At 51.7% G+C, this 24,197-nt stretch overlaps 1 protein-coding gene across 1 annotated transcript; it reads left to right on the top strand.

The window, feature by feature from the left end:
• Nucleotides 1–10,159: 10,159 nt before the first annotated feature.
• Nucleotides 10,160–11,104, top strand: LOC146058615 (olfactory receptor-like protein DTMT). Its single transcript, XM_083170889.1, has one exon. The coding sequence runs from the start codon at nt 10,160–10,162 to the stop codon at nt 11,102–11,104; it is 945 nt and encodes a 314-aa protein (XP_083027015.1).
• Nucleotides 11,105–24,197: the final 13,093 nt, after the last annotated feature.

Here is a 24,197-nt window from a genome sequence, read left to right as displayed (position 1 = left end):
GGGGTTGGGTGGGGGAAGGGTGTCAGGAGGACACTGAAGGAGGGGGTGACAAAAACTATGTCTGGTGAGTGGGCACAATAATTATAGTGAGGCTACTGAGTGCAGTCCCCTCCCCCCGAAAAAATGGTTACATGGTGGATCACTGGAAGTTTCCAATCAGCTTAATTCGTTTTATAATTACATGTCATTTTTGGGGTGGTTAAATGGCCTCAAATTACCTTTTTTCAGCACTTTATGCACCCAAAATTTAACCCCTTGAGTGGTGGGTTTTCCTGGAGCAGGACAAACCTACCAGGGCAGATTAGTCCTGCCCCAGAAATACCCACCACTGAATCTGCAGCCGCTGCTGCCCTGGGGCTGCTTCTGCCAGCTTCAGCTGTTTGAGGGCACTTGGGGAAGTTCAGGGCAGCGGGGGGGCCTCAGGCATTCCAACGTTTGGGAATTTATTTGTTTGCCCGAATGCCTGAGCACTCTTGAGAGGCCCCGAACTTCTATGAGCAGCGGGGGAGATTGCTCAGTTGGGAGTACTCGGGCAATGTTTGCTGTTCTCACATGCGGGAATATGCACATGCGCAACCACCGGAGTGAACGCCGTTGGCAAGTTTCACACTCGCCGGGTGGGTTAGCTCCAGGAAGGGCGGGCAGGGGCGGTTCGCAGAGGATCATCCATGGGTGCGCCCACAAAAACGGTGGGTGCACCCAAGTTTATACTGACTTTTTTATTAGCGAAGGGAAAAAAAATCCTTCAATGGTGAATGTCCTTTGAAAAACCATTGATGATGATGACGAGAGGCTTTTGAACACAGCAGATTGCGACATGCCGGTGATTGTTCTGAAAGTCTCCCACAAATCCCATCTGGCTAAATGCTGCGCTCACACAATGGCTTCCTAATGTCACATATACAGCCATAATGAGGCCGCGCGCTGCTGCTGTACAGTCAGTAGGGACGTCATTATGGAACGATACATCTGACTTTGGTTAATGGAGTCACTGAGGGCACCATTAGCGGTGTCACTGTGTCACTGTGTGATCTCTCAGCGCCTCTTTCTTATCATTACGCTCTCGCTGGGGAACGTTTTTGCCAAGTCAGTTTTGCAACTACTTTAAGCGTATGGTTAGACCCAGCGGGATGCATATAGTGCACATACGTTACATTATGTCATGTTATTATCAGTGTTATCCAGAACATGATTACTAGATCACATACAAAGGACACAAACTTTTTAAGTTACAATAGTTAAAGCTTATTTAAGAATTACACAACTAAAATGTTGAAATACAGTATAAACCTTTTGAATAAAGGATGAACTTAAAGTAACATTACTAACGCAGATTTGTGGTGCAATCCAAAAGCCAAATACGGGAGCTGCACCAACCGCCAGTGAGCCCCGGCCCGCGATGTTGGGCAACACTTGGGGTGGCAGTGGGTGTGGCTCCCTAAATTGAATGTTGTACTGCCCTGCACCACTTCGACAGCTGCCACTCTTTGCAGCCGCTGCCCAGCTGAGTAAGCCTAAGCCAGTGCCGTTTTTGCCGGCAACCGCTTGGGGCTCCCAGTGACTTCTAACAGTGGTAGTTAGTGGGGCACCGCCCACACTCTCCAGCAGCTACTCTTCAGAGGAGTCCAGGCTTCTGCCTGCCCACAGCCATTTGAGGTACCAGCAACCACAGTTTCCATGTCGCGAGCTCTGATTGGCTCATGAAATGGCTGAGGACCACAGGACAGGTGGGAGAAGCCTGCACTCTACTCTCTTCTCAGGGGCGACAACAGCAGTGGCAGAGGCTGGCCCAGGCTGTGAGACTGCACTACTGGGGGCAATATGAAATGGGACTAAAGGGGTCATTATGAATTGGCACTACAGCAGGCATTTTGTATAACTGGTACAACAGGAGGCATTAGGTATAATCCGCACTGCAGGAGGCCAGGAAAAGCTGCGGGGGTATGTACAGACCCTGTCTAGGCAGCCGCGGGGGTATGTACAGACCCTGTCTAGGCAGCTGCGGGAGTAAGTACAGACCCTGTCTATGCAACTGCGGGGGTATGTAAAGACCCTGTCTAGGCAGCTGCGGGGGTATGTAAAGACCCTGTCTAGGCAGCTGTGGGGGTATGTAAAGACCCTGTCTAGGCAGCTGCGGGGAGTATGTACAGACCCTGTCTAGGCAGCTGCGGGGGTATGTACAGACCCTGTCTAGGCAGCCGCGGGGTTATGTAAAGACCCTGTCTAGGCAGCCGCGGGGGTATGTACAGACCCTGTCTAGGCAGCTGCGGGGGTATGTACAGACCCTGTCTAGGCAGCCGCGGGGGTATGTACAGACCCTGTCTAGGCAGCCGCGGGGGTATGTACAGACCCTGTCTAGGCAGCTGCGGGGGTATGTACAGACCCTGTCTAGGCAGCTGCGGGGGTATGTACAGACCCTGTCTAGGCAGCTGCGGGGGTATGTACAGACCCTGTCTAGGCAGCCGCGGGGGTATGTACAGACCCTGTCTAGGCAGCCGCGGGGGTATGTAAAGACTCTGTCTAGGCAGCTGCGGGGGTATGTACAGACCCTGTCTAGGCAGCCGCGGGGGTATGTTACAGACCCTGTCTAGGCAGCCGCGGGGGTATGTACAGACCCTGTCTAGGCAGCTGCGGGGGTATGTACAGACCCTGTCTAGGCAGCTGCGGGGGTACGTACAGACCCTGTCTAGGCAGCTGCGGGGGTACGTACAGACCCTGTCTAGGCAGCTGCGGGGGTACGTACAGACCCTGTCTAGGCAGCCGTGGGGGTATGTACAGACCCTGTCTAGGCAGCCGCGGGAGTATGTACAGACCATGTCTAGGCAGCTGCGGGGGTATGTACAGACCCTGTCTAGGCAGCCGCGGGAGTATGTACAGACCCTGTCTAGGCAGCCGCGGTGGTATGTACAGACCCTGTCTAGGCAGCTGCGGGGGTATGTACAGACCCTGTCTAGGCAGCTGCGGGGGTATGTACAGACCCTGTCTAGGCAGCCGCGGGAGTATGTACAGACCCTTTCTAGGCAGCCGCGGTGGTATGTACAGACCCTGTCTAGGCAGCTGAGGGGGTATGTACAGACCCTGTCTATGCAGCTGCGGGGGTATGTCCAGGCCCTGTCTAGGCAGCTGCGGTGGTATGTACAGACCCTGTCTAGGCAGCTGCGGGGGTATGTACAGACCCTGTCTAGGTAGCTGCGGGGGTATGTACAGACCCTGTCTAGGCAGCTGCGGGGGTATGTACAGACCCTGTCTAGGTAACTGCGGGGGTATGTACAGACCCTGTCTAGGCAGCTGCGGGGGTATGTACAGACCCTGTCTAGGCAGCTGCGGGGGTATGTACAGACTCTGTCAAGGCAGCTGCGGGGGTACGTACAGACCCTGTCTAGGCAGCCGCGGGAGTATGTACAGACCCTGTCTAGGCAGCCGCGGGGGTATGTACAGACCCTGTCTAGGCAGCTGCGGGGGTATGTACAGACCCTGTCTAGGCAGCTGCGGGGGTATGTACAGACCCTGTCTAGGCAGCTGCGGGGGTATGTACAGACCCTGTCTAGGCAGCCGCGGGAGTATGTACAGACCCTGTCTAGGCAGCTGCGGGGGTATGTACAGACCCTGTCTAGGTAACTGCGGGGGTATGTACAGACCCTGTCTAGGCAGCCGCGGGGGTATGTACAGACCCTGTCTAGGCAGCTGCGGGGGTATGTACAGACCCTGTCTAGGCAGCCGCGGGGGTATGTACAGACCCTGTCTAGGCAGCTGCGGGGGTATGTACAGACCCTGTCTAGGCAGCGGCGGGAGTATGTACAGACCCTGTCTAGGCAGCGGCGGGGGTATGTCCAGACCTTGTCTAGGCAGCTACGGGGGTATGTACAGACCCTGTCTAGGCAGCTGCGGGGGTATGTCCAGACCTTGTCTAGGCAGCTGCGGGGGTATGTACAGACCCTGTCTAGGCAGCTGCGGGGGTATGTACAGACCCTGTCTAGGCAGCTGCGGGGGTATGTACAGACCCTGTCTAGGCAGCTGCGGGGGTATGTAAAGACCCTGTCTAGGCAGCTGCGGGGGTATGTACAGACCCTGTCTAGGCAGCTGCGGGGGTATGTAAAGACCCTGTCTAGGCAGCTGCGGGGGTATGTACAGACCCTGTCTAGGCAGCTGCGGGGGTATGTAAAGACCCTGTCTAGGCAGCTGCGGGGGTATGTACAGACCCTGTCTAGGCAGCTGTGGGGGTATGTACAGACCCTGTCTAGGCAGCTGCGGGGGTATGTACAGACCATGTCTAGGCAGCTGCGGGGGTATGTACAGACCCTGTCTAGGCAGCCGCGGGAGTATGTCCAGACCTTGTCTAGGCAGCTACGGGGGTATGTACAGACCCTGTCTAGGCAGCTGCGGGGGTATGTCCAGACCTTGTCTAGGCAGCTGCGGGGGTATGTACAGACCCTGTCTAGGCAGCTGCGGGGGTATGTACAGACCCTGTCTAGGCAGCTGCGGGGGTATGTACAGACCCTGTCTAGGCAGCTGCGGGGGTATGTAAAGACCCTGTCTAGGCAGCTGCGGGGGTATGTACAGACCCTGTCTAGGCAGCTGCGGGGGTATGTAAAGACCCTGTCTAGGCAGCTGCGGGGGTATGTACAGACCCTGTCTAGGCAGCTGCGGGGGTATGTAAAGACCCTGTCTAGGCAGCTGCGGGGGTATGTACAGACCCTGTCTAGGCAGCTGTGGGGGTATGTACAGACCCTGTCTAGGCAGCTGCGGGGGTATGTACAGACCATGTCTAGGCAGCTGCGGGGGTATGTACAGACCCTGTCTAGGCAGCTGCGGGGCATGTACAGACCCTGTCTAGGCAGCTGCGGGGGCATGTACAGACCATGTCTAGGCAGCTGCGGGGGTATGTACAGACCCTGTCTATGCAGCTGTGGGGGTATGTACAGACCTTGTCTAGGCAGCTGCGGGGGTATGTCCAGACCCTGTCTAGGCAGCTGCGGTGGTATGTACAGACTCTGTCTAGGCAGCTGCGGGGGTATGTACAGACCCTGTCTAGGCAGCTGCGGGGGTATGTACAGACCCTGTCTAGGCAGCTGCGGGGGTATGTACAGACCCTGTCTAGGCCTGCCTACAAAACAGAGGCGACATATCCGCATTTAGCAGAAAGAGTCCCTACTTTTAGTGGAAAGCGGTTGAGAGGTCTACAGTGTGTAGTCCATAGGTCGACCCCTAAAGGTTGAAATGGAAGTGGTCGACATGGTCAAAGGGTCGACATGAAAAGGGTCAGCATGAGTTTTTTCAGTTTTTTTTCCACGTTTTTTCATACTTAATTATCCACGAGGACATAGGGGGAGAATATAATAGTGTGCCCAGAGCTGCATGGTGCCCATGTAGACATATGTCGACATATGCACCAAAACCACAAAAAACCTATGCCGGCCTTTTTCGCGTTGACTTTTTAAATGTCGATATATTGCTTGTGTCGACCTTTTGACCATATTGTCAAAATCACGTCAACATTTTTCATATGTCGAACATTTGCCTGTCAACCAATAGTGGTTGATTTATTGATTGTCGACCTAATTACTGTATACTGTATACAATATATTGCTGAGCAATATATCGCCCCCGTGTGTACACAGCTTAAAACTAGCAGGTACCCTCATCAAACCCTACATCAGTCTGCACATTTAAAATGCCCCCATCGGCTCCACGCTATGGTTAGCCATTTCTCAACTCCTCCAAGATGCAGGTCAGCCTCCTAAAAGGCAGTATCTCAGGTATTCCTTTTCTTACCTTCTTTTTCAACCCTTGTCAGGAATCCTTGGCTATTAGCAGTTTATTCTTTTACTAGGTGATTCATCGCGCCCTACGGGCGCTCTTCACACCAGCGTAAGGGGCTACGCCCCCTTCATTTGTGAACATTTGTATTGTGAGAAATATGGTTAGAATTGTATGAAAGATGCCCTGTATTGCAGCTTCTGGCAGTGGGTGAGGGTCCAGCGTGGCAGCACAGGAGTACCGGACGGTGGTCTCCTCCTACTGGGTGGGAGTTAGGGTGCATGAGAGCAGGAGGCTGGGATATGAGGCATAATAGGGGTATGTGGGCAACACAGCGTCAGCGATTACCCAGTGGTGGAAGTTACGGTTCAGGAGAGCAGGAAGCTGGGTAGTGATAGGGGTGTGTGGGCATACGGGGGACTAAAGAGGGTGGTGGACACTGTGCAGCTTCTGCCAGTGGGTGAGGGTCCAGCGTGGCAGCACAGAAATACAGGAGTCAGTGTCTCCTCCGACTGGGTGGGAGTTAGGGTGCATGAGAGCAGGAGGCTGGGCGGTAAAGCATGATAGGGGAATGTGGGCAACACAGGGTGAGCGGGTCTCCACTGGCGGAAGTTACGGGGCAGGAGAACAGGAGGCAGGGCAGTGTCCTCCCACATTGATGGCAAAAGTATTCAACATCGGCCATAAACCATCGATTATTTGAAAATCATGATGGTGGTCGATGGACATCCCTAGAACTGGAGGAGGGTGGGGGACAGTATGCAGCTCCCGGCAGTGGGTGAGCGTCTCCTCCCACTGGGAGGGAGTGAGCGTGCATGAGAGCAGGAGGCTGTATAATAGTTGTATGTGGGCAAGACATTGATAAAAGTTGTGGCGCTGGTGCAGAGGGCAGTGGGGAAACCTGCAGTGCGGCAGCCAGGGCCGGATTTCCCACCTAGGGGCGGTACCTGCTTGTGGTGGTACAGGATCCCCCATTGTCACGGGGGTACGTGAAATGCGGGAGCGGGGGCCGCGGTGGTCCGCTGGGGGGTGGAATTGCCGGAAGGGGGTCAGGGGGGTCTGCAAATTGTGGTGTGTGGGGATCCGCGATTAGCGGGAGGGGGCGGGGGTCCGCAAATCGTGGGCGGGGGCACGGGGGGGCTTGAATCGTGGGAAGGGGGGTCCGCAAATTGCGGGAGGGGGGTTGTCGGGGTTAGTGAATTGCGGGAGGGGGGGTTGCGGAGGTCCGTGAATTGCGGGAGGGGCGCGTGGGGTGCCGTGAGTCAAGGGGGGGTGGTGCGGGGGTCCGTGAATCACGGGAGGGGTCATGAATCGCAGGAGGCGGGGGTCGTGGGGGGGCTGTGAATCGCAGGAGGGGGGGTGTGGGGGGTTGCCGTGAATTGCATGAGGGGGCGTGAATCAAGGGAGGGTGGGCGCAGGGGGGTGGTGCGGGGGTCCGTGAATCGCGGGAGGGGGCATGAATCGCAGGAGGGGGGGTCGTGGGGGGTTCTGAATCGCAGGAAGGGGGGTGTGGGGGGTGCCGTGAATTGCGTGAGGGGGGCATGAATCGCGGGAGGGGGGGTCCCCGAATGTGTGAATTATGGGGCGGTCGCAAATCGCGAGAGGTGCCGAGGGGGCCCGCAAATCGCGGGAGGGGGGCGCTACGGGGGGTTTCGTGAATCGCGGGAGGGGGCGGGGCGAATTGCGGGAGGGGGGGTCGCAAATCGCAGTAGGGGGGGGTGCCGTGAATCGCGTGAGGGGGGGTCGCGGGGGGTCCAAAAGGGGGGGTCGCAGGGGTCCCGCGAATCGCGGGAGGGGAGGATGCAGGGGTCCTGCGAATCGCGGGAGGGGGCTCGCGGGAGGGAGGGGTCGCTGGGGTCCCGCGATTCGCGGGAGGGTCGCGGGAGGTGGTGGACGCGGAGGTCCAGCGAATCGCGGGAGGGGGTGGTCGCGGGTGTCCCGCAAATCGCGGGAGGGGTGTCGCGGGGGTCCCGCGAATCGCGGGAGGGGGGGTCGCGGGGGGTCCTTGCAGAGGGTAGGGATGTGCAGGAGTAATGGTGGATGGTGGCTGTGGAGTAATGGTGGATGGTGGGCGTGTACTGTAGCCCTGGCTGGGCGGGGGGAGGTGATGTTAAGGGGGTGGAACGTTAGACACATGAAACTGTTCTACACAGGAACGTTCTCCACAGGGGTTGAGTGACAGATCTGGCTAAATATATAAGAGATGGCCTTTTCTCTTCTCAGTTGCCGGAAAACAGATACTGTAGTTGTCATTTTCATTCAAATTTTCTAATTTAATCCATTTTTAATCAATCAATCAATCAATCAATGTTTTATCAGTCTTACTCCACCTCCATTTCCCGGTATTGCCATGGGCCCACTTCTTTTAAAGACATTCCTTCTATGGATTTGTATAGTTTATTAAACTGTCATCGTCTGCTGGGATATATGGCCATTAAGAAGACCATATTTGGGACGACCACTGAAGGTCGACATGGTTTAGGATGACACATTAAATAGGTTGACATGGGTAAGGTTGACAGCATTGGAAGATCGACACAAGCATTAGGTTAACAATGGGAAGGTCGACAGTCAAAAAGGTCAATTTGACTTTTTCACTTTTTTTAAGCCACCATGTGCTGACAGGTGGTGTTACATGCCTTTCCATCCACTACGGCATGGTGGGAGAATAAAATAGTGCCCGAGTGGTCGCAGTGCACTTTGACGGTATCCATGTCGACAAATAAACATGATAAACTCAATGCATTTCAAAATAATGTGACCCATACCCACTAGTGCAAGGTTTCACACTGAATATGTGCCGTGTGTTTGTGCCGCTGCTCCGTAGCTTTGTTTAGCCAACCAGCCTTTGCATAATGTTGGTGAACAATATTGTGAGTTGTAAGATGGTCAATATTGTCTGGAAATGAGCATAAACAAGCACAAAGTGTGGATACTGTAAGGGAGCTTGATATGGAGAGAAGATGAGTTTCAGAATAGCGGGGCAGCACAGGAGAAGTCTTGTATGTGGGAGTGACACGAGGTGACCAGAGCCGAGCAGAGGGTAATGGTCAGTGGAGGAGCAGAGAGAACGTCAACAAAGCAACATAATAGGTCAATGGGACAGGCAGTAACATTTGTAGACAGTAGCTTGAGGTGGTTCAGAGCAGTGTGGTATAATAGATGTACAGGTTTGGGATAGACAGTCAACAGATCAACCCATATGGTCGGTATGCAATTGGTCGACTAAAACAAAAGGTTCACATGGTCAAAAGGACAACATGGGAAAGGTAAAAAGCAGAAAAGGTTGAAATGGAAATGGTTGACGGAACAATCAGTGGAAGTCTGTGTCCTCATGGTGTTGCTTTGCTTGCCATGCTCTAGGGCAGGTTACTATTCCCAACTATAGTTAAGGAGACTGGAAGCAAAAGTCGGGAAAAAAACAACCTGTGTCAACCATTGCCATGTGGAACTTTTGTACCTGTCAAACTTAGACACTGTCGACCTTTGACATATCGATCTCTTTGACCATGTTGAACTCTTGTATGTCCCACCCTCATTTTCCATCATTATGGAGGCATACCCAGTGCCCAGTGGGCTGATGGCATTACCCCTGTCCTTCTGTTTCTGCAGCATCTCGTCACTGTTCCTCTGCTGAGTAGAACAAGTGACAGGTGTTCTCCCCACAACCCCTCCACCGAGAGACTCTGCTGCTCATGGGTGGGACAGTCCCCAAAAAACTGTTCTACGAAAATCAGGACAGTGGGGAGGTATGCAGTGTGGACTCCGGGGCCAAATTATATTTGTACCCAATGGGTGATGTTCATGGAGAAGTGATTGAGAGGAAGTGACAATATCAAGGGGTTAATGGGAAGTGGTTGTAAAAACTCAGGCGTCATAGTCGTTTTTGGGGCACGTATCCGCCATCAGCTGCAAGGGCTAGATTTATCCTCATTGTTCCTCATACTTGCATACAAGCTACTTATGTCTATGCAATTGCGAATGAGTTGGCGACGGGTTTCACTTTTCGTATTTGGGTGATATTAGCAATTCGGTAGACTTTACAATTGCATATATAGCGCAGCTTGTCTTATACATAACAGGAATTCATGTAAGAAACTTCCTGCTTGGCAATTAGCAATTAATGAATCCTATGAGATTTATGAGATCTGCTTTGCCTTATGCCAGCTGTTTGCCCCTAGGGGCAATTCCTATGGGGCATCGCTCTATATAACTGTGGGAATCTCACACCACGTTCCCGCTCTGAGGTTCTGATGAAGCAGATTGTCCGTGTGTGGTGTAAGTTACATCAACATACTGTTACCATCATCGTAATGAGGTCGGTGACACTGATACTGCTGAGATATGAAATAACCAGCTAGTCCCCATGTGTCACTCGATGTACTAAAACCAGAAGAAGATGATGTCTAATCAAACTGGAAGTCCAGAGATCGTATTGGTCGGATTCCCAGGGATTACAGAAGACTACAACGCCTTCATATCCGCCATGATGTTCCTGGTGTATGTGATGTCACTGACTGCCAATGGGAGCGTCATGTGTCTGGTCATCCTGAATACGCACCTGCACCAGCCCATGTACCTGATCATAGCAAATCTGGCTGCATCAGACCTTTTATTTGACACGGTGACTCTACCGAAACTAATCGCCAAGTACTGGTTCGGAGCCTCCTCCATGCCCTTCCCTGTGTGCGTCTTCCAGATGTTTTGCGTCCATTACTTAGGGAGCGTGGATTCCTACCTTCTGATGGTGATGGCGGTAGATCGTTATATGTCTATATGCCAGCCCCTGAGATACGCCACCGTTATCACCAATAAAACCGTTGTCATTGCTTGCGGCATCTGCTGGGTTTTTACTGCAACCTCTACCAATGCGACCATTGCTTCTCAGGCCTCACAAATTAACCGATGTGGCGTTAACAAGATCTATACCTTATTCTGTACCCATGCAACAATCTCAGCCTTAGCGTGTTCCGACACAACATATATGAGAAGAGTGGCCTTTGTGTGCGCCATGGTGGGGCTGCTGGTGCCCTTGGTGGTGATATTGTTGTCATATGCCCTGATAATAGCCGTGATCTCCTCCCGACCCGATAGCTGGCGCAGAGCGTTCTACACCTGTACCACCCACCTGCTAGTCGTAGGGTTATATTATATTCCCCGGATCTTTGTCTACATAGTAACGAACATTCCTTTATTAGTAATAATTACACCTAGTGTCAACGCTTTGCTTCTCTTCCTGTACTCCGTGGTGCCCCATGTAGCCAACCCCATTATATACTTTCTTAGGACAAAGGAAATCAGACAGACGTTACGGAAAGTTCTAAAGAAAACCAGGATCAGGACTTAACCTTGCGTTTCGTTAGGAGACTGGGGAATGTTTCCGTCGGCAGTACATCCTCATGGATGTAGGAGAACGGAGACCGTTTCCGTCGGCAGTACGTCATCACAAACATCTGATGTAACTTTCCTGCAGTGTTTTTACATAATGAAGGAAACGTCTTAATAACTGTAGCAAAATGTAACAAATTTGTGTATAAAATTATTATATTTTCTTAATTCCAATTTGTACTGTATATCATTTTATACAGTAGCTGTGACGGTGGAGTATCTATAACGGATGCACGGCCAGGGCAGGATTTAGGGCCTCACGGGCCTGGAAATGTTCCGGAGCCTATTATGGGAAAGAGGTGAGGCCAATGCCATGTAGGCAGGTAGAACCCGTACACTATACATCCATGTGGCAGTATGGTGTCTGTCTGGTGATCGCCATGCTGTCAGGGTGACGGGCCTAGTCTTATGTTAAGTCCTGTAGCTGCAGCTCCATCTGCCCCATCGTTAATCTGGCCTTGTACAAGGTGTGCCCACCCTGCACCCATGTCGTTATACTCACCTATCCGCCGATTGGGCACTGGCGGTGCAGCAGCAAATATCACTGGGGAAATGGGCGCCGCAGCCGTTTTCTGGTGATTCATGCCTGGGCAATAGAGGTGTCTCAGGGAACGCGTCGCAGGAGCCATGTTGCTGGATACCCAAGGCCGGCGCCACCACTAGGCATTTGCCTATGGGAGCTGGCCAATGGAAGGCAGCACCACATGCTGCAATGTACCACCCCCCTCGTGAGTACCAACCGACGCGCGATTGCTAAATTCATATTACCCCCCACCGAAAACCCTGGCAGTTCAACAGAGCCATGGCCGCGCCGGGCTGGAGATCCCTCATGTTCCCAGCAGCATCTATGCCTCTATGGACTCGGAGTGCTGTAAACAAGCGCCCTCATTTGACATCCTGTCTTCGGGAAACGAGTAAGAAAACATCAATGCTGGCACCCCGCTGCTGCAGCTGACATCCGGCTGACAGGAGACTGTTAGCCCTGCACAGCGGAGGGGTTAGTGCGCTGCTGTCACATAGGACACTGCCAATAGCCAGAGACTGTAATTAATTCCTGCAACTTTGCCACATGATGCTTCTCTGACCCACTTTGGACCTTATTCAGGTAGTCCCCTTTTACACTAGAGATGAGCAGGTTCGGATCCTAGAGATAAGAACCCCCAGAACTGACCTAATCCGAGGCCGGTTCTGCGGAGTTTGATTGATCCCGCCATCTTTCTGATTCCAAAACTAGGTCATCGTTCCGCATTGGATTCTCGCGAGACTGGATCGCTATATAAGTCCCAGATCCAGCGCCATCTTCATTCGACAAGTGAAAGTCAGACAGCACGGATGTGTCCATGCTGTCTGCAGAGGGGGCTGCGGAGGGGGAGGTCTGATTTGGGGGCTGCCAGTGGCAAACGCAGGATTTTTAGAGGGGGGTTTCCAAATGTAATCCAAAGTCTCCCTCTCTGCAGCACATTGGAGTAAGTACAGGAGTCTGGGGGAGCGGTAAATTAGTATTTGTATACACTGGATAGTGTATGGAATACAGTATTAATATATAACAGTACAGATGGTCTATATTACATGCTGTTTCAAACATTTAAATAAGATAAGTGGTCAGGTAAAGGTTAAACATATCATAATAAATAAAAAAATACAAAGACATAATAGAACCAGGTACTGCATTATCTAAGCTCACATTCTCCCACCTCATGTGTTAATGCTCCTGTCTCTTCTCCTGGCAGCTACTCTCTGGTCTATTGCAATGTTTGAGGGCTCAGATCAACACAGACACACGCACACACACAGCAAACTTGGTAGAAGAAGCTGTCATAATTTAAGGCACTTGCCAAGAGGAGAGGGATTTCTGTGCACCCCCCCCCCCCCCCGCGTTGGCCTATGGCTGCAGGGGGCTTACAGGTCACTCTGATATGGGGGCTGCAGGGAGGGACAAACTCAAGGGGGAACTACTGAGCGGCCAGAGTCCCACTATTAAGGGGTAACTACTGAGCTGCCAGGTACAACTACCAAGGGGGAACTACTGAGCGGCCAGGGTCCCACTATTAAGGGGGAACTACTAAGCTGCCAGGTACAACTACCAAGGGGGAACTACTGAGCGGCCAGGGTCCCACTATTAAGGGGGAACTACTAACCTGCCAGGTACAACTACCAAGGGGGAACTACTGAGCGGCCAGGGTCCCACGATTAAGGGGGAACTACTGAGCTGCCAGGTAAAACTACCAAGGGGGAACTACTGTGGAAAGAACTAAGGGGGAACTACTAAGGGTACGATTCTGTGGCACTACTAGGGGGGCTGCTATATGGGACTGCTGTGGGAGACAAGGGGATTATTATTTTTACTGTATCAGTCCAGCTGTGCTGCCCAGTGTCCCGTATCAGTCCAGGGGAGCTGCCCCCATATTTTACTTAAAATAAAATATGTGTTTTAATTTTCTTTTTAACTGCAAGGGGTGTTAAGTGTCCCGTATCAGTCCAGGGGTGCCCAAATGTGTGCCATATAATTCCAGGGGTGCCCCCAAGTGTCCCGTATAAGACCAGGGGTGCCCACATGTGTCCCATATCAGTTCAGGGGTGCCCACATGTGTGCCGTATAATTCCATGGGTGCCCCCAGGTGTGCTGTATAATTCCATGGTGTCCCGTATCAGACCAGGGGTGACCGCATGTGTCCCATACCAGTACAGGGGTGCTCGCATGTGTCCCATATCAGTCCAGAGGTGCCTGCATGTGTTCCATATCAGTCCAGGGGTGCCCGCATGTGTCCTATATCAGTCCAGGGGTGCCCGCATGTGTGCCGTATAAATCCATGGGTGCCGCCATATTTTACTTAAAATAAAAAATGTGCTTTTGTTTTCTTTAACTGCAAGGGGTGTTAAGTGTCTCGTATCAGTCCAGGGGTGCCCACATATGTACCATATTGCAAGGACCACAGGCGCTCTCTAAGTTCACAAATGTACAAAGAAATTTATTAAGAGTATAACACTGTGTCCAAATTGGACTTGTAGACAAAATACATTAAAATGACAATAAAATCACAACAAGTAATGTGAATACTTGTTGTGAGTTTCTCTTACCCAAACCTGGTGGTGGAGCCACAGGTGACAACATGCAGAGTGCCTCCGGATGCACCCTGCTAGGCTCCAAGTGATTGAGGCTGGGAAGGTTCCTGGTCCTGAATAGGCACTGCAGTGGCCGTCGACGCGTTTCGATCTGAGAAGCTCTTTCTCAAGGCTGTATGCTGCAGTGTCCATGTGTGCTGTATAAATACTAAAAAAGTGTGCCAACAAACGGGTTTCCGGCTCCTCCCCTGGAAGTGCGTCTCCAGTTATTTCCTCTATGGGAAAAGTTCTTTAGCCGATACTATGTATAACAAATTGCCTGGGACTTCTTAATATTTATAAGGACATCGCTTGTTCTCCCTGTATTTTTTGTGAGAATCGTTTGTTTAGCCGGGACTTCCGGTATCTGGTGCCGGAAGTGCTCATTGGTATACTTCCGGCACCCGATACTGGAAGTCAAAGAGGCACCGCGCGCCAGAATCTCAACTCCTACGTACAGGAATTTATCTGGTGAAAGACTGTGGGCGCTGAAAATGGTTTTGAGCGTATTATTTATGCACTTTCTCTTCTGCCAAAGGCTGATGCAGAATCAGAAGAATGACTCTTTTATTATTTTCTTTGTTCTTGATTAATTGTTATTATTGTAATTTGTTCATTTGATTATTTCTTCTTAATTATTAAGTAAAATCCAGTTAACAGTTAACACATGTCGTCATTACTGTGTCAGGTGTATGATCTGGCAGGTGTTAATGTGTTCCTAAAACACCCCCACTATCCACACCAGGCCGAAGCGTGGTGAGTGCAGCAAGGCCCGCGAGGGGACGCATTATGTGTCCTCCCGACTTGTTCATACCCCCACTATCCACGTCGGCGTAGAGTTGATTTTATAAAGTGCGGCGAGTGCAGCGAGTCTGAAGCGTGGCGAGCAGCCGCAGATTACTTCACATGTATTCCGCGTCCGCTCGCCTCACTTTACAAATTTAACTCCATGCCGACTGGATATTGGGGGTATAAACAAGTCGGGAGGACGCGTAACGTGTCCCCTCACGGGGCTCGCTGTGCTCACCACGCTTCGGGCTGGCGTGGAAAGCGGGGGTCTGAAAAGGATGGATGGAGGGCCTGTCATCCAGCGCCAGAGCTCGCCAGAATGCCCCCGCTGGGGAGATGGCTCTCCATCTGACTGGGACACACGGGTGTCTCTCACGCACACACGTCCCAGTATCTGGGCGATGGGGGACGGGAACCCTGCCCGCCTCCGCTTCAGGGAGATGGGTGGGGTTATGGGGGTGATCCTTGGGGACCAGTGGGGAGCTCCGTTGGAAGGGGATGCGCGAGCGCCTCATGTATCCCTCCAGCGGCTGGTGGGGGCTCGCTGTTGGCTGTTTTCAATTATCTTCTAGGGGCTACCAACTAAAATCTTGCCTAGGGCATCACATCGCTTAGGGCCTGCTCAGCCCGTACCTGTCCTCTATTGTACTCAGCTGTAAGTCACTGTGTCGCTTAGGGCCTGCTCTGCCCGTACCTGTCCTCTATTGTACTCAGCTGTAAGTCACTGTGTCGCTGAGGGCCTGCTCAGCCCGTACCTGTCCTCTATTGTACTCAGCTGTAAGTCACTGTGTTGCTTAGGGCCTGCTCAGCCCGTACCTGTCCTCTATTGTACTCAGCTGTAAGTCACTGTGTCGCTGAGGGCCTGCTCAGCCCGTACCTGTCCTCTATTGTACTCAGCTGTAAGTCACTGTGTTGCTTAGGGCCTGCTCAGCCCGTACCTGTCCTCTATTGTACTCAGCTGTAAGTCACTGTGTCGCTTAGGGCCTGCTCAGCCCGTACCTGTCCTCTATTGTACTCAGCTGTAAGTCACTGTGTCGCTTAGGGCCTGCTCAGCCCGTACCTGTCCTCTATTGTACTCAGCTGTAAGTCACTGTGTCGCTTAGGGCCTGCTCAGCCCGTACCTGTCCTCTATTGTACTCAGCTGTAAGTCACTGTGTCGCTTAGGGCCTGCTCAGCCCGTACCTGTCCTCTATTGTACTCAGCTGTAAGTCACTGTGTCGCTTAGGGCCTGCTCAGCCCGTACCTGTCCTCTATTGTACTCAGCTGTAAGTCACTGTGTCGCTGAGGGCCTGCTCAGCCCGTACCTGTCCTCTATTGTACTCAGCTGTAAGTCACTGTGTCGCTTAGGGCCTGCTCAGCCCGTACCTGTCCTCTATTGTACTCAGCTGTAAGTCACTGTGTCGCTTAGGGCCTGCTCAGCCCGTACCCGTCCTCTATTGTACTCAGCTGTAAGTCACTGTGTCGCTTAGGGCCTGCTCTGCCCGTACCTGTCCTCTATTGTACTCAGCTGTAAGTCACTGTTTTGCTTATTCATTGATGTAATCTGTAATTGGCCGCTGACTTGTGGCGCTATATAAATAAAGGATATTAGTAATAATACCTATAATAATAATATTGTGACAACCGAAACCCTAAATAAATGTTACTATTGGTGTATGCCAGGCAGGAGGAGTGGGGTCGGCGTCTGCGGCAGGTGGGCGGCGATAAGAAGCCCAAAGGCTTCTCTAGGGTATTGCCACCCAAAGATGAAGACGCGGCAGACGGGTCTATGTACATTCCAAAATGCAACAAGACCCCAGAAAACGGGGGTTTTACCGCATTTTCCCTTAGTATATCCCGCCCATTTCATCTCTACTGAGACCTGATTCAGCCAAATCTCTGCTGTATAATGATCTATATACAGATCTGGTCCAGGGAAATCATATGGGGGCGGCAGGCTCATTCCAAAAAATGGGGTGTGCTGAAGACTGAAGGTGCCCACACACGGTGCGTTTTGTGCTTCATGCATTTTGTTCTGGGTCGTGTGTGGGCACCTTAAGGCTGGCGCCCGCAGCGTGATGTTGCAGAACATTGTGAGTAACCGATGTTCATCCGATATTTACCCAGTGGATCCGATGCATCGTCTGTGGATAACAGCACCCGGCCCTGGGCGTCTTGTCACTGAAGATGCCTCCTATATATTTCAGTGGGTTTCATTCATATGGTCAACATTCCTAAATAGTGTCCAGGTCGACCCCAAAAGGTTGACATTCACAAGATCCACATTGGAAAAATGTCAACACAAGCAAAAGGCCAACACGAAAATCGTTGACCAGGGGCGTAACTAGAAGTTTGGCCATGGGGAGAAGGAGGCAACTGATGATGTCAGCGGCCCTCTCTCCCAACGGGCGGACATTTTCTGGGACACTCCTGCTGTCAATCAGCCAGCGTATGGCCTGCGATCACATGGAGGGCTGGCACAGCTATGCAATTGGGTCTGAATTAGGCCCCTAGTTAGTGTTAGGCCCCGCATGGTAATGGTGTCTATGCTCCCTATAGGTGGAGTAAAGACTGATGAAGTGTGGACCAGCTCTGTTTGTTAGTCCCTCCCTATGTGTCCTCCTTCCTTCTGGGCAGACAGTGGACCCTGCATCCTGGTACAAGGTTGAGTTCTAACCTGCGTGAGAACCGATAGGTGACAATTATTTGCGTTATGTGGCCAAAAAACACTTAACCCGAACTTCCTATATGGACATACATCTCGGCAAGGTGGGCTCATCGGTCTGCGTCCAGGAAAGATGGCGCTCACCTCCTAGATCATCCTGTCCAGTTGGGATACCAGGACCATTGGTTTATTTCACGGCCTGAAGAGCAGAGGGCGCGGTGCCAGGTAAGAGGCTATCCCACACCTGCACGGCAGCAGGCACCACACCGCGCCGCCATCTCACATGTGTGCGTGAAATTAGAGATATTCAGAGCAGCCATCTTTGTCTCTTCTCTTGTGTATGCTTAAACTCGGATGGAGTCAAAATCCCAGCGGTCGGAATCCCGGCGGTCGAAATCCCGACACAGGAATCCCGACCGCCGCAATGCCGGCAATTTCTCCCTCTATGGGTGTCCACGACACCCATAGAGGGAGAATAAAATAGTGTGCCGAGCATAGCGAGGCACCAGACCTGCTGCGTGGCGATCCATGGCCCCCCCTTGTCGGTATTTCGGCGGTCGGGATTCAGGCATCTGTATTTCGACCGCCGGGATTCTGACCGCCGGGATTCCGACCGCCGGGATTTAGTACTGAATCCCTTAAACTGATGTTATGTGGGGATTTTTCATGACAGTAGAATAATTATCTCTTCATTAATAGAAGCTACCTAAACAGCATGATGATAATGTAGAAATGAGAAGCCAGCTATCTCTATATGATTAATATTAACAAGATGAGACATAAGGCAGAGTGTGCGACCAAACTAGATGGTATACAGACTGTATATGTATCCATGTCATTTATTCATAATTATTTTACGTAGTGTAACACCGCCCTCTAGTGGTTTTATATTATTACGTAGTGTAACACCGCCCTCTAGTGGTTTTATATTATTACGTAGTGTAACACCGCCCTCTAGTGGGTTTATATTATTACGTAGTGTAACACCGCCCTCTAGTGGTTTTATAATATTACGTAGTGTAACACCGCCCTCTAGTGGTTTTGTATTATTACATAGTGTAACACCGCCCTCTAGTGGTTTTGTATTATTACATAGTGTAACACTGCCGTCTAGTGGTTTTGTATTATTATGTAGTAATATATATTCCAATGTAATCTAAGGACTGTGGATCATTTTGTTGACAGTAATTAGGTTGACAGGTCGACCACTATTGGTTGACAGGCCAAAGGTCAACACATGAAAAAGGTTAACATATTCAAAGGTCAACATGTGGCACCCCACTGCAGTGGTGTCCCCCCCATTTTCTTCATTCTACCCCAATGTTATGTTAAACAGATCCTTCCACCTATGGACTGGGGCATGACGGGTTAACTGGAGCAGAAGGGGTTAACAGCCCCAGCAGTGCCCCAGCTTCCTTACACGTGAAAGGAGCCTGCCATGCTCCTGATTGGCTGGCTGAGGAAGCGCGCGGAGAAGAGGTCAGAGGTGACAAGGCTGCAGAGCAAAGCAGCACGTGAGGAAGCGTGCCGAAGGGAAGTGTGGCTGACCATTTTTGCAAAGCGGTGCACAGCAGGCGTGTAGAGAGAAGCCAGCGTCTGGAAGCCGGAGCAGAGCAACTGCTGATGTGAGTTCCCGGTGAGGTGATTGAGAGCAGGCAGAGAGGAGAGAGCCAGGCCGTGTCACTGAGCAGCGCCGGAGGTCAAAGGAGCCACTGCCTGCGCTCAGACCCGGCCTGCGGCGGTGACTGATGGCAGGGAAACGGAGAGCCGGACAGCAGGGGCCAGGGGACGGCGCTGAAGAGGAGGTGCCACCAAAGAGAATAGCCCAGCCGGAGAGAAAGGCAGCACGTGGGCAGAGGAGTAAGGGACAGCCTGGGGACAGCCACTGGACCCCAGACACCACTGTGCCCCAGCATCCAGTGTAGCTAGGGTTGCCACCTCAGGCTGTCAGGAGCCAGGTTCAATGGTTCAGTCTGTTTTGTTTTCTGTCAGTTTCTGTTTGGCATTTTGACTCACTGGTGGCCTCCAGTGGCAGGTCTGTTGCCATTACAGCTTTGTGTTCTGGGAGCTTAATTTATTCACTAGGCTGTGAGATAATTAAGCTAATCAATCACTTGCTGGGAGACTGCCTGGAGATCCACCAGGTGTTATCAATCACCTGAGGCCTTGATAAGGCATTCTCTTCTTTGGATCTCTGCCAGTTATAGCTTGCTGTTTTCTGTGCTGGTAGCTGCACAGTGGCGTAACTATAAATTTTGCTCCCCCAAGCCAAAAAAAATTCTGGCGCCCCCATTCTTCCTATTAAAAATGTGCCCCTCCAAAAGATATGAAAATGAATGTGCACATTATAAAAGAGGGTGTGTGGCCTCATTGTAAGGTGTAATGCCCATTACACATTTTGCCACACACCGTAATGGTCATTACAAATAATGCTAAACACTGTCATGCCCATTACACAGTATGCTACACACTGTAATGCCCATAACACATTATGCTATACCAGAATACCCATTACACAATATGCAAGACACCGTAATGCTCAATACACAATATGCCACACACACCGTAATGCCCATTACACATTATGCCGCACACCGTAATGCCCCTTATACATTATGCCACAAATCGTAATGCCTGAAGTAGTCAAGATGTTGGTGTTCAGTAGACCGACACCAGCATCCTGACTGCTGTCAGAACACTGGCGCCAGGGCTTCAAAACAAATCATGATGCCGATGCCGCAATACGGACAGCCGATATCCAGAACGTAAGTGTGCCAGGTTAGGGTCAAGATGGTTAATGGGAGGGTAGTTAGGATTAGGCACCTGTGGGGGGAACATAGGGTTAGGCTGTGCCGGGGGATGTTAGGGTACACACACATACATACATGTGTGTGTATGTATATATATATATATACACACACACACACACACACACACACACACACACACACACACACACACACACACACATATATTAGATAGAGAGAGAGAGAGACATACACACACAGGGGCAGATGTATTAAGCCTTAACATGAGATAAATGCAAGGGTGATAAGGAGAGATAAACGTCCAGCCAATCACCTCCTCACTGCCATGTTACAGCCTGTGTATGAAAAAAGTCAGTAAGGAGCTGATTGCCTGGATGTTTATCTCTTGTTATCACCCTTGCATTTATCTCTTGTTAAGGCTTAATACATCTGCCCCATACATCTTTAAACTTTTTGAACACACCTTTTTTCATCTTTTTTTCATTAAGCATCCATTTTCCAACAGAGTTACCGGTCTTCTCTGCCCCTGCGTCTCTACGTAGTACACAGCAGGTCAGACGACGGATGGAGGACGGCAGAGGGAGTATGGGCCTTGGGGATGGTGAAGGGAGGAGGAGGAAGGGGTGTGGACGGCAGAGGGCGGACGAGACTTGTGCTGCACAGTGATGCAACAATGGAGAGAGGAGGGAGTTAATGCTAGTGTTCATTCTAGCACCCGCCATCTTTGAAGACCCATGCAGTTCTTCTTCCCTGCCTGGGGTGTCGCTGTCTGCTGTGGTGTTTCTAGCACAGTGTAGCATGTATATCAGCACTGATATGCAAACCAGACCTGTGCTAGAAACCCCACAGCAGACAGCAACACCCCAGGCAGGGAAGAGGAACTGCATGGGTCTTCAAAGATGGCGGGTGCTAGAATGAACACTAAATGCAGCAAAGGGCGGGGGAGACTCACACTGCACCGGTGATGGATCTAGGACAGTATAGAGTGGAGGAAGTTAATGTGCTGTGCCGTGCAGCATAGGGCGGAGGGAGACTAGCACTGCACAGCGATAGGAAGAAGAAAGGAGTCTCGCGCGGCACCGCACACGTGAATGGCGCCACGGCCGACTCGCCCATGCCCGTGGTACAAGCAGCATCTCACCAACAAGGTGAGGTCATGTAATTTAATTTAAAAATCACCCTCCCCTCCCGTAGACCCTAACCTTCCCCTCCCACAGGCATAGGTAGCTCATACGGTTATTATATATAATAATAAAAGATGCTACTAATTTCATAGCACTTACAGTTTAGAGGTAGGTAGGAAAGTGTGATGTGATGCTGTAGTTGAACAGTAGTAGTGCCCCAAGCTCAGGGACAATGCAGGCGGCTCAGCGGCATCTGAGACAGCATAGTGGAGCATCTCTGACTGATGAGGCTCCCGCTGTGAGGCCCTGAGCAGTGTCTGGGAGTATTGCGGGTGCCACTCTGAATGTGCAGATTCTCAAGGGGCACAGTGGAAAACCATACCTCCCAACTGTCACGATTCCGTCGGGACAGTCCCGATTTTCGGGTCCTGTCCCGACGTCCCACCCGCGGCAGGCATTGTCCCGCTGCGGGGGGTGGCAGTTGGGAGACCCCCCAATGTAGTAGAATAGACGCTGTGCGCATGCGCACAGCGTCTATTCTCGTATGAAAATGAGGTCGCGGCTAATTAGCATAAGCCGCGCCCTCATTTGCATACGCCACGCCCCCTTTTCGGGCGCTAACATGAAAAGTTGGGAGGTATGGAAAACCATGAGGGTATAAAAAACACATGGTGGGGTTGCAAGCAGAGTTGGTCCCTACATGGAGGGGGGGGGGGGCTCAGTTTATCCTAGCTGAAAAGCTCTATATTCTACTATGTGTAGATCTTACTCATTTAGGGAGAAAGGGACAGTTTGCAAACTACTCGCTACTACAGAAATGTATTCAACAATGTTTGAATACACTTGTAAAGGTGCAAGTAGTTGGCAGACAGTCCCTTGCTAACAATGTGAGCTACAGTATGCAGATGGGTAGATCACGTTACTTACTAAACGGAACCAGTGACCTGAGGTCATTCATCGGCCAGGCTGCAGAACAGATAAGTCACACAGCGCTGTCAGTGTTATCTCCTGCTGTGTTTATAGCACTCTGGTCTCCGGCTCTGACAGCAGTCAGCACGAACTCAGCTCCCCCGGCTGGCAGAAGGCAGCGTGTGATGTGACAGGCAGCACATCACAGCGCGCCGGAAGGAAGTGAAACCTGCGGAGCAGCCTGAAGCGGAGGCTGGAGCTACTGTTCTACTCTCTCTGCCTCCCAGCACACAGGTGACACCCGGCGCCCACGCAGCCCCCGCTCCCCCAAGCAGTAGCGGGGGCTGCCTTACACTATCTACGCCCCTGTAGCTGCAGATCTATTGCTTTCTGGTCCTAGGTCCTGCTCCTGTTCCATTCAGTCTGGATTCTGTATGAGTCCTTCTCACTTCAGTCTGGGTCCTGTTTACAGTCTTGTCCTGTGTCAGTCTGGGCCCAGTCAAGTGTCCTATCCTGCAGCAGTCTGGATCAAATGTCATTGTCCCGTTGCTGTCCTGGTCCAGGGACCGTCCAGCCGTAGTGCAGCCATTGTCCAGCTGCCATCTCACTGCGGTCACCGTGCAGCTGTGGTCCAGCCGTTATCCAGCTGCCAGATTGCTGCGGTCAGTGTCCAGTCTTGGGCCGGTCACGTAAGTGCTTCAGTGGAGCCTGATTCCTTATTCTTTATTCCTACGGGCAAGCGGCCCTTCCTCCTTAGTTATTATCATTATTATCCTGGTTCTGCTCTCCGTGGTTCGGAGGGGCCCACAACTGTGGGTTTACGCCTGTTTTGGGGTACCGTCATTTTAAGAGTACTATTTTTGTGTTGGCGTGTTTTTGGTTTGGTGGCACCGCATTGTTGCTTTGTTCTGGTGCCTGTGACTCGGTCACGCTCCCCGTCCTTGGCCAGGTGCCGTGAGTTAGGGTGCTTAGTCCAGATAGGCCCTGGTAGTTAGATCCTCCTTTTGGTCCAGTCCCTGACGGTCGCCGTGGGTTTGTCCCCACTTAAAACCTGGTTGCATCGGGGTCAGAGTGGGCCTAACTCGCTCCTTCGAACGCGGCGACTAAAGGAGAAGCCTAGCACCCTGCAGCCTGCGGTCACCTGGCCGGGACGGTCAACAGAGTCAGTGTAGGGTTTCGCTGTGGCCGTTCTAACCAGCGGTCCCGGCTACAGGCTCACGCCTGATCTCCAGCTCCCTGCCTCCTGCAGCACCACACCAACATCCTCACGTCACTGTCTCCGAACTCCAACGGTGGGAAACACCAAAGTCCGTAACACAGGCATCTTTGATTCCTGGAGATCCCCCCCACACCTTCATGTGTGCGTGCGCTCTCGGAAAAGTGGGCATGGCTTTGTAAAATGGGCACGGCCTCTTCAGAAAAGTGGGCGTGGTCTCTAATACAGACATGTATTAAAGTCCCTATTGTTAAATTTAATAACACATTTCCCCTACTGACAACTCCTACAGAGATACCTCACACATCCTCCCCTCACCAGTGACAACAACTCCACAGCAACCTCCCCCACCCCCTCACTTCTCTAACATGCATATCTGCCCCAAACACTGACCGTCCACACACACACAAATCCCCCCTCAACACTGGCCTCACCATTTCCTCAGCTGACAGCACAGACAGCTCTGCCCTGGGAATGATACACAGGAGCAGCAGGATTAT

This window comes from Crinia signifera, chromosome 2 (genome assembly GCF_055691185.1).
Source record: "Crinia signifera chromosome 2, ASM5569118v1, whole genome shotgun sequence".
Classification (NCBI taxonomy): domain Eukaryota; kingdom Metazoa; phylum Chordata; class Amphibia; order Anura; family Myobatrachidae; genus Crinia; species Crinia signifera.
This window is presented reverse-complemented; position numbering and strand designations above follow the sequence as displayed.

What these genes read in the sequence shown, in the direction of transcription:
- LOC146058615 (XM_083170889.1), top strand. Translation starts at nt 10,160, where the DNA reads ATGTCTAATCAAACTGGAAGTCCAGAGATCGTATTGGTCGGATTCCCA.